The 12,420-nt window shown below is 51.3% G+C and overlaps 1 protein-coding gene across 1 annotated transcript in view; it reads left to right on the forward strand.

Annotated features, from left to right (window-relative positions):
* The window catches only part of LOC307221958 (espin-like), a 117,521-nt gene that overhangs the window by 44,605 nt on the left and 60,496 nt on the right, over positions 1–12,420 (forward strand). The window contains exons 5-7 of the mRNA XM_079986897.1: positions 1,074–1,205; positions 5,398–5,605; positions 8,841–9,112. Coding sequence (XP_079843023.1) covers positions 1,074–1,205; positions 5,398–5,605; positions 8,841–9,112 — 612 coding nt within the window. The remainder of the gene's footprint in view (positions 1–1,073; positions 1,206–5,397; positions 5,606–8,840; positions 9,113–12,420) is intronic.

Here is a 12,420-nt window from a genome sequence, read left to right on the forward strand (position 1 = left end):
CCTTACTTTTTAGGAGGAAAAAAGTGTGTCTTATGGAGCGAAAAATATGGTAATGGCAAAAACAGCTGATGAGTACTGATGGAGCTGAAACAAGGCTATGGCGAAACTAGAGGGAGATATCAACATGCTGGGGTGGGGGGTGGGGCTCGTTCATGAGGTTTGCAGAAGTACATGGTTTTGAAAAATAAAAAACAACAAAACCTCTTAGAATCATAGAATTGTAGAGCTGGAAGGGACCCTTAGGATCATCTAGTCCAACCCCCTGCAATGCAGGAATAGGCAGCTGTCCCAAACAGGGATCGAACCTGCAACCTTGGCATTATCAGCACCACGCTCTAACCAACTGAGCCATTGATGTAAGAGGTTCTTCTTTGCCTTAAGAGGGCAAACCACCCCAAGAAACATAGTCCAGTGAGAAATGTCAAGTGTCAGCTGGAAAAATAGGCTTGCTAGGTCTAATTACAACTGATACAAGAGGCAATGTGGCTAAGTGGCTGGAACCCTAAACAGGTGGACTACAGGGAGGTCCACCTGGTTTAGTATTGTCCACACTGACTGGCAGCAGCTCCCCAGAGCTCCAGGCAGTAGTCTCTCTAAGCCCTGCCTGGAGATGCAGCTGGGGATTGAACCTGGGACCTACTGCTGAGCTGCAGCCCTTCCTGAGAATGAGCGCACATGCTTAGAGGTGAGGAAGACACGCTGCAACATTTCATTGCAGACACCAAAGCATGAAGAATAGAGTTGTCCTTTATGGAAACAGGACTCTGTGAGGCCGGGGCAGTGACCTGGGGATATATGGGTTCTTGGCTGGGCCCCAGAATGCTGGGTAGGGACATGCAAGTCTCCCCGTATCTCCAGGTAAAATTGAAGGGACCCCAAGAGTCATCTAGTCCAACCCCCTACAGTTCATAAAAGGGAACTTTGGAGGTTTGCTGCAAAAGGAGGCAGCTCTGGGCCAGAACAAATGAATCTCTGGCATGCCATAGCTTGAGAAGAAGGCAGCCTTGTTCCTTTCGAGGCTTGGTGGTGGTCCTTCCTCCCATGGGCTGACTGCCTTTCTCTTCTCCTCTCAGTGCTGTCAAATCCTCGTTGTGAACGGCGTAAACTTGGGCATTCGCGACCAGGATGGCTACACGGCGGCCGACCTTGCAGACTACAACGGGCACCTGCATTGCGCCAAGTACCTGCGCACGGTGGAAAACATGGTGAGAATCGTGTCATGCAGGCAGCTGGCTTGCTTTGACAGGGAAGAGTGAGACCAGAGAGAAAAGGGAGAGGCAGTGATGACAAGGGCCATTGAGAGAGATTATTCAAGGAACAGTTAACTGGCTCCTTGTCCGTAACTCCCCAATTACACTCAGTAGGTAAAGGTAAAGGGACCCCTGACCATTAGGTCCAGTCGTGGCCGACTCTGGGGTTGCAGCTCTCATCTCGCTTTATTGGCTGAGGGAGCCAGCGTACAGCTTCCGGGTCATGTGGCCAGCATGACTAAGCCGCTTCTGGCGAACCAGAGCAGCGCACAGAAACGCCGTTTACCTTCCCGTTGGAGTGGTAACTATTTATCTACTTGCACTTTGATGTGCTTTCAAACTGCTAGGTTGGCAGGAGCAGGGACTGAGCAATGGGAGCTCACCCCGTAGCGGAGATGTGAACCACCGACCTTCTGATTGGCAAGTCCTAGGCTCTGTGGTCAAACCCACAGCGCCACCAGCCTCACATGCAATAAGAGGCAGTAAAAAGGAGTCTAAGCTGGAAGAAAGAAGCTCTCAATTAACTCTGCAGGGGACCTGAGGTGCCGAGAACTTACTGTGTAGTCATCGTGGAAGGACCTTTGCTAGATGGAAGGATATTGCTGGATCACATAGCATTAAAATCCCCCCATCACACTGAACAAGAGGCAATAAATAGGGCCTAAGTTGCAAGGAGGAAGCTACCACTTAACATTGCAGGAGACCCAAAGTTGCTGAGCTCTTACTGTGCAATCATCATGGAAAGAATCTTCACCAGAGGGAAGGATATTGCTGGATTATGTTAATTGCGGAACCCACGTTTCAACTTTGCTCCTTATTTCCGTAAAACAGCACCCAAGCAATGCTAAAGGGATTTGGTGTGGAAGGAGCCTGGGAAAGGGGCAGTTAACTCTGGGATGTAGCTTACTTTGGAGGGGAATAATAGTTTGAAAGAGAGGGATACCACCTGTTGAACCCTATTAGCCAGATTTGGGGGGGGGGGGTCTGACTATGGGGAAATGGGCTTTTTCTTTGGATGCTGAAGGTTTTCAGAAGTTCTTGATGGGTAGATGCGCCACCAGACCCATGTGCATTCAGCGCAGATGTGGAGCTGTTTTTAGGGCCAGTTTAGGCAACACTTGGGTCCATATTTCTTTTCACGAGTTGCAGTGAATGGTTTCTCTTGGAACAGCAAGGGATAAACATGGAACAACGACATGTTTAAACAGGGATTGCTGTTTCACCCGTCCATTTCTTTATTTCATTTTTTTTTTACATTTATACCCTACCTTTCTTCCAAGGAGCTCAAGGCATTGCACAGAGTTCTTTTTTCTTTTGAAAGGGGCTCGTGTTTTATCTTCACAACAACCCTGCGAGGTGGGGTAGGCTGACTAGTCCAAGGTCACCCAGTAAGCTTCATGACCGAGTGGGAATTTGAACCCTGGTCTTCCAAAACTCTAACCCAGGGGTCAGCAAACTTTTTCAGCAGGGGGCTGGTCCCTCAGACCTTGTTGGGGGGGCAGACTACATTGGGGGGGGAATGAACAAATTCCTATGCCCCACAAATAATCCAGAGATGCATTTTAAATAAAAGGACACTTTCTACTCATGTAAAAACACCAGGCAGACCCAGTGGCGTAGCGTGCGTTGTCAGCACCCGGGGCAAGGCAAGTAATTTGCGCCCCCTAACCCTGGATTTGCGCCCCCTAACCCTATCCCTAACCCTAACCCCCAGATGTTGCGCCCGGTGCGGCCGGCCCCCCCCTGCACCCCCCACGCTACGCCACTGGGCAGACCCTACCAATAACCCAGAGGTGCATTTTAAGTAAAAGGACACATTCATGTAAAAACACGCTGATTTCCAGACTGTCCGCAGGCCGGATTTAGAAGGCAGTTGGGCCAGATCTGGCCCCCGGGCCTTAGTTTGCCTACCCATGCTCTAACCACTACTGCATGTTGGCAATCATGAAGTGTGACCAGGGGTGCCAACTTGAATAAAATATGGGGGGTGGCCCTTAGGCAAGCGCTGCCCTACTTAGTTGATCACATGATGCTGTGGACGCATACCATTTGAGTGACAATGCCCATCAACTTGGAGAGGGGCAGCCCCTCAAATATTTTATGGGGGGCCCAAAACCTCCTAGGCCTCTACAAGTTGGCTCCTATGAGTGTGACAGTCATGAAATGATGGGCACAGCCCATCTGAACCATTCCTGAGGTTCTTTGGCAGAACCAGACGCAGATAGGCACTTGCACTCCTCTGATACGGACTCTGCCAGCCGAGTTTACACCAGATCATCGTTCTGCCTTTGTGGGCCATTTTGTGTGTGTGTGTGTGTTGCATGGGGGTGACTTCAGGTGCATGGAACAGCCCTCCCTCCCTCCCTCCCTGCAGGCTCTCCCTTCCTACAGCTCCACTCTCACAGCTCCCCTGCCTCCCCATTGGGAGGACAAAAATATTTCTCGAGCAGCCGGAGGAGGCCAATGGGAGGCTGGCAGCTGGTGTGTTACCCAGGGCAGCCGGGCTAATGATGCCAAGCAGGGCTCACAGAAGGGCTGCTGTCACTCAGCCGCCCCCCCAGGGACTCATCCAGTGCTGTTGTGTTATGCTTTCCTTCATGCCAAGGAGGTCGGACCGAAGGGTTGGGCTGCGCCAGAGCCGAGCAAGGGGACCAGGGGCTTTCCCGGGATCATGGGCAACGTAAGCAAGGGGGGGTGTCCTGGTGTGTGTGTGTATGTGTGCCTGTTGTGAGATGTGCCAAGGAGTCTCCAGGGCAAGTGTTAGCTTGGGGCATCGCATCTGGGAAAGATGTGATGCAGAATTACAGCCTGGTGGAAACCTGTGAATGGGGTAGGGGAGCCGGCCAGCTTAAATCAAGGGGTCTCTTGAAACACCCTTCAGGAACCCCCAGGTGGTGCCTCCTCCCTCTCTCCCCCCCGCCTTTCAAAAGCCACTTTTCCATGTTGGCTTTAACCCCCTAATCCCCAGTTGAAGCCATCCTTCTGTTCTCCAAACTTTACCTCAGCATCAGCTCTCAAGGCTTTTGGTCTTGGCTTCTTCTTCATTTTATCATCACCATCTTTGTATTTATACCCTGCCTTTTCATTGTCAGGGACTGATGCAAGTGAGTCAGTGTGGTGTAGTGGTTAGAGGGTCAGACTAGGAACTGGGAAGACCAGGGTTCAAACCCCCACTCAGCCATGAGGAAGACCTACCTCACCGGGTTGTTGTCAGAATAAAGATGAGGAAAAGTACTGTGTACACCACCCTGAGAGAAGGTGGGATATAAATGCAATAAGATGAATAAATAAACTGGGGAAATTGCAACTTTGTGGTGCTGTATAAAAATCATTTGGGGGGGGGATTCTTACCCATGATTTGCCAGGGAAGGCCTCTCCAGTTTGGCAAGACTTGGCCTGTCCCCTGTCTGGGCCAGGGAGGACCCTGAAATCAGGGACAGAGCCCCTGCTTTGCATGCAGACACAGGGAGTGTGGTCTAGTGGTTAGAGCGGGGTCAGCAAACTTACCGCGCCTCGGACTGCGCGTCTCCAGCGTCGATCATGTAGCGGGCTGGAGGGCGGGGGAGCGCGTGCCCATACACACACACTATTTCTGGCACACTTCCAACCCGGAAGTGTACTGAAAATAATGCTTGCGCATGTGCAAATAACGCTTGTGCATGTGCACAAGCTATTTCCAGTGCTCCTCTGACCCGGAAGTGCGCAGCCGCGCAGCACAGCACTGGTAAGAGCGGGCGGCAGGGGTCGCCGCGGGCCGGATAAACAAGTCCCTTGGGCCTTATCCAGCCCGCGGGCCTTAGTTTGGGGACCCCTGGGTTAGAGCATCAGAGTAGAACCTGGGAGAGGCCAGGGTTCGAAACCTCAACGCGGCCACAAAGCTCACTGAGCAACCTTGGGCCAGTCACTGCCTCTCAGACTAACCTACCCTGCAGGGTTGCTGTGAGGAACAAATGAGGAGGGGAAGAACCACGCACCCGCCCCCCCAGACTTCCTTGGAGGACAGAAGGTGGGGATAGAAGTTCAACCACCCAATCAGCCAGGCGGACCCGTTTTCGAGGAGGGGGCCACCTGAGCGTGGCCTGGTGCGGAGTGGCCCCTTTCTCTGAGCTGCTTACTCACCTCTAACTGACACTTATGTGGCTTGCAGAGTGTGGAGCACAGGGTCCTTTCGCGGGATCCTTCGACGGACCTGGAGTTCAAGCAGCCGGACTCTGGGATGTCGTCGCCCAACACCACCATGTCTGCCCCGCAGGCCCACTTTGACCTCGGGTCCCCCAGTAGCACCCTCTCCAACTACGACTCCTGCAACTCCAGCCAGTCTAGCACCGGGGAGAAAAGGAACAGTCAAGGCTGCAGTGAGTATCTCTTACACACGTGTGTGTGTGTGTGTGTGTGTGTGTGTGTGTGTGTTGGGGTCTGCTCACCCTTCCCCACTTGCCATCTGTTGCAAAGTTGCTCTTGGGAAGAAGTGGGAGGTGGCGGCAGGGGTGGGGGAGTTAATTCATAGCACCATCGAATTACAGAGTTTGATCTATTTGTTTTTTATTCATCAAACTTACATGCCGCCTTTCATCTAAAGATCTCAGGGTGGTTCGCAGAATAAAATGCATGAAACACAAGTGAAGATTCACACCAAAACTACGAAGCAATAACCCCTGTGTCTCACAGACACATTTAAAAGACTGTAGAATATTAATCCACCAAAGGCCTGGTTGAAGAGGAATGTCTTTGCCTGGCACCTACAATATATATAATGAAGGCGCCAGGCAAACTTCCATGGGGAGAGCATTCTACAAACGGGGATCCACTACAGAACAGGGACCTATTCCAATGCAGGAATCTCAGCTGGATCATATCTGACAGATGAGCACCCAACCTCTGCTCTTCTTTCTCTGTTTTTAAAATTTTAGATTAGTTTTCTTTGATCTTATTTTACCACGAAAAAGCTTCAACAAAATCTTATGACAAAAGGTGAAAAAACCCCAACCTCCACTTAAAAACCTCCAATGAATTGTAGAATCGTGGAGTTGGATGGGATCACAGCTAAAGAATCCCTGGCAGACGGCCGTTCAACTTTTGTTTAAAAACCTACCACATGGAGGAGAATCAGCCTCCTTCGGAGGGAATCTGTTCCACTGTTAAACGCCTCTTAAGAGTCAGAAAGTTATTCCAAAGGTTTAGTTGGAATCTCCTTTCCTCTCATTTGAATCCACTGGTTCTGATTCTTCCCAGTGGAGCAGCAGCAGAAAACAAGCTTTCTCCATCTTCCATGTGACAGCTCTTTAGATATTTGAAGATGGCTCACATTTCTCATCTCAGTCTTCTCTGCTCTAGGCGAAACACCCCCAACTCCCTCAACCTGTCCTCATAAGTCTCAGTTTCCAGACCTTTTTATCATCCTGGCCACCCATACAGATCAGGGCAAAGGGAAGAGTGCCACCTTGTGGCACAGATTTGTGCTTCCTTGCCAGCCCTGCTAGATAACGTTACCAGCACAGCAGCAAGCAATGCCCGCATTTCCAAAAGCAGCTATGGTTTCTTTTGAAAATAATTTCAAATAAGGACATTGCAAAGGACACTGGTCCTCCCTTTTAAAGCCACACAGGCTCAAAGGTAAGCCAAAGCAATCTTGCACTAATTGCACCTGCTGGAGACAGACAACTGGGGAAGGTTCTGGCCTTCAGGTTTTGTGGGCTTCCTGGATGTTTTTGGTTGGACACTGTAGAAAGCTGCAGGGATGCTGGAGTTAGGTGGACCCAACAGGGCTCATCTTGTGTCTCCCATATGTTGTGCACCCATTTTTGGAGACCTCTACTACAAAATGTGGAGAAGTGCAAATTTCCAAGGATATTTCAAAGGACTGCAAATGAATTTTATTATTTCGGTCACAGACCAGTTCCAGCCCACATACAATATCAAGGAAGTCATAAAACACAGTACGGATACTTTTGAATTTGCAATTAGGTATAACAGGGACAATGCAGATACAGTAATGGTTAAAAATATATAAATTAAAACTTACCGTATTTTTTGCCCCATAGGACGCACCGCCCTATAGGATTAACCTAGTTTTTTTTGGGGGGGGGGAATAAAGAAAAAAATTTATTTCCCCCCCAGGCACGGGGCTGGCGCAGGATAAGCCCGAGCTTCCCCCGACCCCAGCCCCCAGAAGAGCCTGCTATCCGCAAGCCTAGGGAGCCGCGCCGGTCTCCCCAGGATTGCGGACAGCTGTGCGAAGCCCAGGCGCGCTGAGGCTTCCTAATGCAGGCAGCTCTCCGCGACCCTCCGGAGGCTGGCGTGGCTTGGTGCCGGGCTGCGGAGGGATGCACAGAGCTGCATGGAGCCCGGGAGGGCAGGCAGCTCTCCGCGAGCCTCCGGAGGCCGGCGCGGCTTGGCGCCGGGCTCCAGAGGGTCGCGCAGAGCTGCACGGAGCCCGGGAGGGCAGACAGCTCTGCGCGACCATCTGGAGGCCAGCACGGCTTGGCGCCGGGCTCCAGAGGGTCGCGCAGAGCTGCACGGAGCCCGGGAGGGCAGGCAGCTCTGCGCGACCCTCCGGAGGCCAACACGACTTCGCGCCAGGCTCCGGAGGGCTGCGCAGAGCTTCCTGAAGCCTGGAGAGCGAGAGCCTCTCACTCCCCAGGCTTCAGTGAAAGCCTGTATTCGCCCCATAGGACACTCCCACATTTCCCCTTCATTTTTGGAGGGGAAAAAGTGCGTCCTATAGGGCGAAAAATACGGTAGTCACTGACATATAACCTAAAATTATCATTTAAGGCCTTAATAATTATGATAGCAAGGGACGCAGGTGGCGCTGTGGGTTAAAGCCTCAGCGCCTAGGACTTGCCGATCGAAAGGTCGGCGGTTCGAATCCCTGCGGCGGGGTGCGCTCCCGCTGCTCGGTCCCAGCGCCTGCCAACCTAGCAGTTCGAAAGCACCTCCGGGTGCAAGTAGATAAATAGGGACCGCTTACCAGCGGGAAGGTAAACGGCGTTTCCGTGTGCGACTCTGGCTCGCCAGAGCAGCGATGTCACGCTGGCCACGTGACCCGGAAGTGTCTCCGGACAGCGCTGGCCCCTGGCCTCTTAAGTGAGATGGGCGCACAACCCCAGAGTCTGTCAAGACTGGCCCGTACGGGCAGGGGTACCTTTACCTTTACCTTAATTATGATAGCACAGCTTGTTCCCTAAGTTTTATGGCAATCATACAGAATTTAGCTACCCTTAATGTGATTTCAGGATCCTTGTGGTCTACCAAGGATTTTAGACATTGAAGTTTGGATTCATTTGGAGATTTTTGCATAGCAGGGGTAATAAATACCGAGCATATGTTCCCGTAGAAATGGCAGCGTAACAAAGACAGTTTCTACCTCCATCAAGCCGCAGGGGCAGACCCGTTCCATGTATGGTTTACCCTCGAATCTGCCTTGCAATAAGGCAGATGGCAGCATGTTGAATCTAGCAAGGGTAAATGACCGTCTGTAGACTGCAAATGTCAAAGGGTATTTCAAAGGCTGTTTTACAGCATTGCAAATTTCAACGAATATTTCAGTCTGCGCTCTCTGTCTCTCTCTCCTCCGACTCCTTGCTCCAGGAGTTCCCGGTACGACGATCACAGATATGCAAACCTACATGGACATGCTGAACCCCGACCTCGCCCCTGGGAACAGCAAGAAGGGGGGTGAGGCCTCCCCACCCCCACCTCCAAACTTCCCGGCACCTCCCCCACCCCCCGACACCAAGGTGCTCCCTCCTCCTCCTGGCTACCCAGCGCCAAACCCCCCAGAGGTTCAGCACACGGCCGAGATCTACGTGCAGGCGAAGAACAATCTCCGCCATGTGGAGAGCGAAGCCCTCAAGAGGGAGGTAAGGCCAAGGATGCCACAGGACCCTTTGGAGAAATGCTAAGCTTTGTGCCGGAAGCTGTCTTGGCTTTCTCTTGCAGTTTCTTGGTGTGGTGGAGGAGATCCCAAGCTGACCTTGAGTAGGTGGGAAGCCCAGCAGTGACATAAAGGGTGCATAGGATTCCTCTGGGGTCAGGGTTTTCAAACATAGGAAGCCCCCTCAGTCACCCTGTTATAAACCTGGAACCCTCCAGATATTTTGGACCACAGCTGGAGGGCACTAGGTTGGCGAAGGTTGTTGTGGGTGTCTATAGAGCAGTGGGTCCCAAAGCAGGCGGTGGTATTACCTAGTGGGGCACTAACAGGCAAGGGGGGCGCAGAAGGTGCAAATGGTTTCGAAAAGCTGGTATCACCAGATCGAGTTCACCAGTGTTGTTGACTTAATTAAACTACATAGTTTTAACTGAATCTTAAATAAATGGTTACTGTTTTAAATTTTATTGCACTGTTGTATTGGGTTTTGCAAACGATGATTCTGAATGATGCTTTTTTAATATATTAGGGTAAGGGGCAGTGAGGATGAGTTTATGTTGGCCCAATAAGGTTTCTCAACTACTGTTTTTGCAATGCTTTATTATGTTTTTGTATATACCATATTGGCTCAAATATAAGGCACACTTTTTTCCGCCAAATTCTGATTGTGAAAAGTTAAAGTGTGGCTTATATTCATGACCTTACCGTATCGCGGCATAAACAGCTGCCCACGAGAGCCGCTGGGGGTGCAGGACAATGGCACCCATCCTGACCTCGTCTCCCAAGCCTCCTCTGAGCTGCCGTAAGGAAGGGGGAAGGGAGGGAGGCTGCTGGCAAAGCGGCATGGCTCCCCCCACCCCCAGGAAGCAGCCTGGGAGCATGGGGCAATGGCGCGCAGCCCGCCCACTGCTCCCAAGCCTCCCCCAGCACCAGCTTGGGGAGGTAGTGCCAGGAGGTGGTAGTGTCAGGAGGTGGGCACACAGTGCACTCAGAACCAAGCATTGGTTTGGGGAGCAGGGTGCCAAGCACCAGTGCCGGCCATCCCCCGTTCAGGGCGGTAGTGCCAGGAGGTGGTCCGCACCCACAAATAAGCCTTGAATTTTAATAGTGCGGCTTAGTTGCAGGTGCGTCTTATATTCGGGACAGTACGGTATTGGAAGCTGCCCAGAATGGCGGGGGCAACCCAGTCAGATGAGCAGGGTACAAATAATAAAATAATTATTATTATTACTGCTGTAGAGGTTTGAGCACATGCCTGGTTGTGCTTGTTTAGGCAAAGACTTAGGGAGCAGGTTGTTCTTCCATCTGAGATGGACCGCTTGAACACTGCTTGAAAAGTCAGGAAGTGCAGTTCAGAAGTGATGCTGGATGCACCTTTGGAGCTGAAGGCGGAGAGGACCACCTTTGACCAGCTCCTTACTCCAGTCAGACATGCTGCAGTTACTACAACATTGGATCACTGCAGGGGTTTCATTTGAAAAATATTGGGAAAGCCTCACTGAGCCAAAACACAGCTGCTAACTTCTTGACCCTCTGATGCTGGATCCTGTGATGCTGTACCAATTTTACCAGTCTGTGAGCCCATTTCGTAGGGCGGGCCACTACATTTAAAGTATTGCAAACCAGCTCGGGACAAGGATCCTTAAAGGACTGTCTCCTTCTGAATATCCTGCCATATCACTTGGGACGTCAGGGGAGGCCTTGCTGCATTTCCCATCAGACCTGCATGCACTAGGCAGAGATCCTTCCCCACCTTCGTTCCCAGAAGATCTGGCTGACTCTTCCTTAGGGGGAAATGTTGGTCGTTGCAGCAGGCCCATGGCTTGGCCAGTTCTTCCACTGTTCTCTTCTCCCCACTTTGCAAAGGGATTTCTATCTGCTCTGCTGGTTGGATGATGACCACTGCTCTGCTTTTTCTTCATGGGATGTTTTTGCTAATCTTAACCATCTGGAGCTCCAGGGTTGGGACTGGCTGGCCTAAGTAATACTTGAGTTGACTCCAGGTCCCTACAGAGTCATCTCCTATAGCCACCTCAGCAGGGCTCCCTGGAGCTCTCCAAGGTGCTGAATTGCTCTCTGCTTGACTGGGACATTGACTGCCTCCTCTGAGAACCTTGTGACCCCAGAACTGGACACAGTCTCATGTTGTGGTATGACTCTGCACCTTGGCACAGTGTCCTCCTTGCTCTGAAATCTCCCCAACTTGTGGGTGCTCTCAGAATCCCCAAAACCTCGTCGTTCGATCAGAAATATATTTGTGAGCCTCTTGCTCCAAGTATGGAGGATTGAGACTCTTCTCAGCACTGAGCTTTCACAAGTGTTACTGGGCAAATGTCTTCCTCTATCGCTTCACACAGAGTTTACTTTCCTGGCTTGTTGCCATCCAGAAAGAATTCCCCATCGGTCCCTGCTGTGCATCCCATGCTGAGGCAGTTCTTTGCTTTCTAAGTATCTCTTCCTTCCAAATCTGTGCTGCTCCTCTGGCATCTGCTTCCTCTGCCCAAGAAGGAAAGTGCCTTCCACACAGCTGTGAGGCTCTGTGGACACACAGTTCAGCTGGGCCAAGCCTCTGACAAGCCCCAGCTGCAGCCAGCCTCAGGCACTGAGCATGACCTAAAGGGCACCTCAGCCTGCATCAGCCTGCCCTCCCTGGACTCTTTGATCTGTGGGGGAGGTTCTTCTCATAGTCCCACGATTGAGGGAGATGCATCAGGGGAATGACATGAGACAGGGCCTTATCTGTGGTGGCCCCACAGCTTTGAACATAAGAACAATACTGCTGGATCAGACCAATGGCCCATCCACTCTAGTATCCCGTTCTCACAGTGGGCAACCAGATGCCTACAGGTAACCGGCAAGCAGGATCCAAGCACAAAAGCACTCTCTCCTGTGGTTTCCGGCAACTGGTGTTCAGAAGCATTGCTCTCCTGGAAGGAATTCCTGCAATTGACTTTGCTGGCAGCTTGGCACCAGGTTAAGGCCTACTATATCCGTTTGCCTGTGCTTTTCTTCTGGGTTGCCAGCGTTGGTATCTGTTGTTGTAAGGTCTGCTCCTCAAGATGATCTTAAGGCTGATCTCCAGTTGGTTTTAGGTACGTTTTATCTGCTCTGTCTGACTTGGGCTTTTTTGTTTTAGGTGTTTGTATTTTAACTGATTTGTAACATCCTCTGAAATCATACCTGAAATACCACCTCCTTCCCTACAGTCTTTCCCAGGCATTAAGATAAACAGAGGGGTTCCTCTTGGTGGTTCCACCTCCCTCAGAAGTTCAAGGGGTGGTGGTAGTGGCCCAGGAG

This window comes from Podarcis cretensis, assembly GCF_951804945.1.
Source record: "Podarcis cretensis genome assembly, chromosome: 8".
Classification (NCBI taxonomy): domain Eukaryota; kingdom Metazoa; phylum Chordata; class Lepidosauria; order Squamata; family Lacertidae; genus Podarcis; species Podarcis cretensis.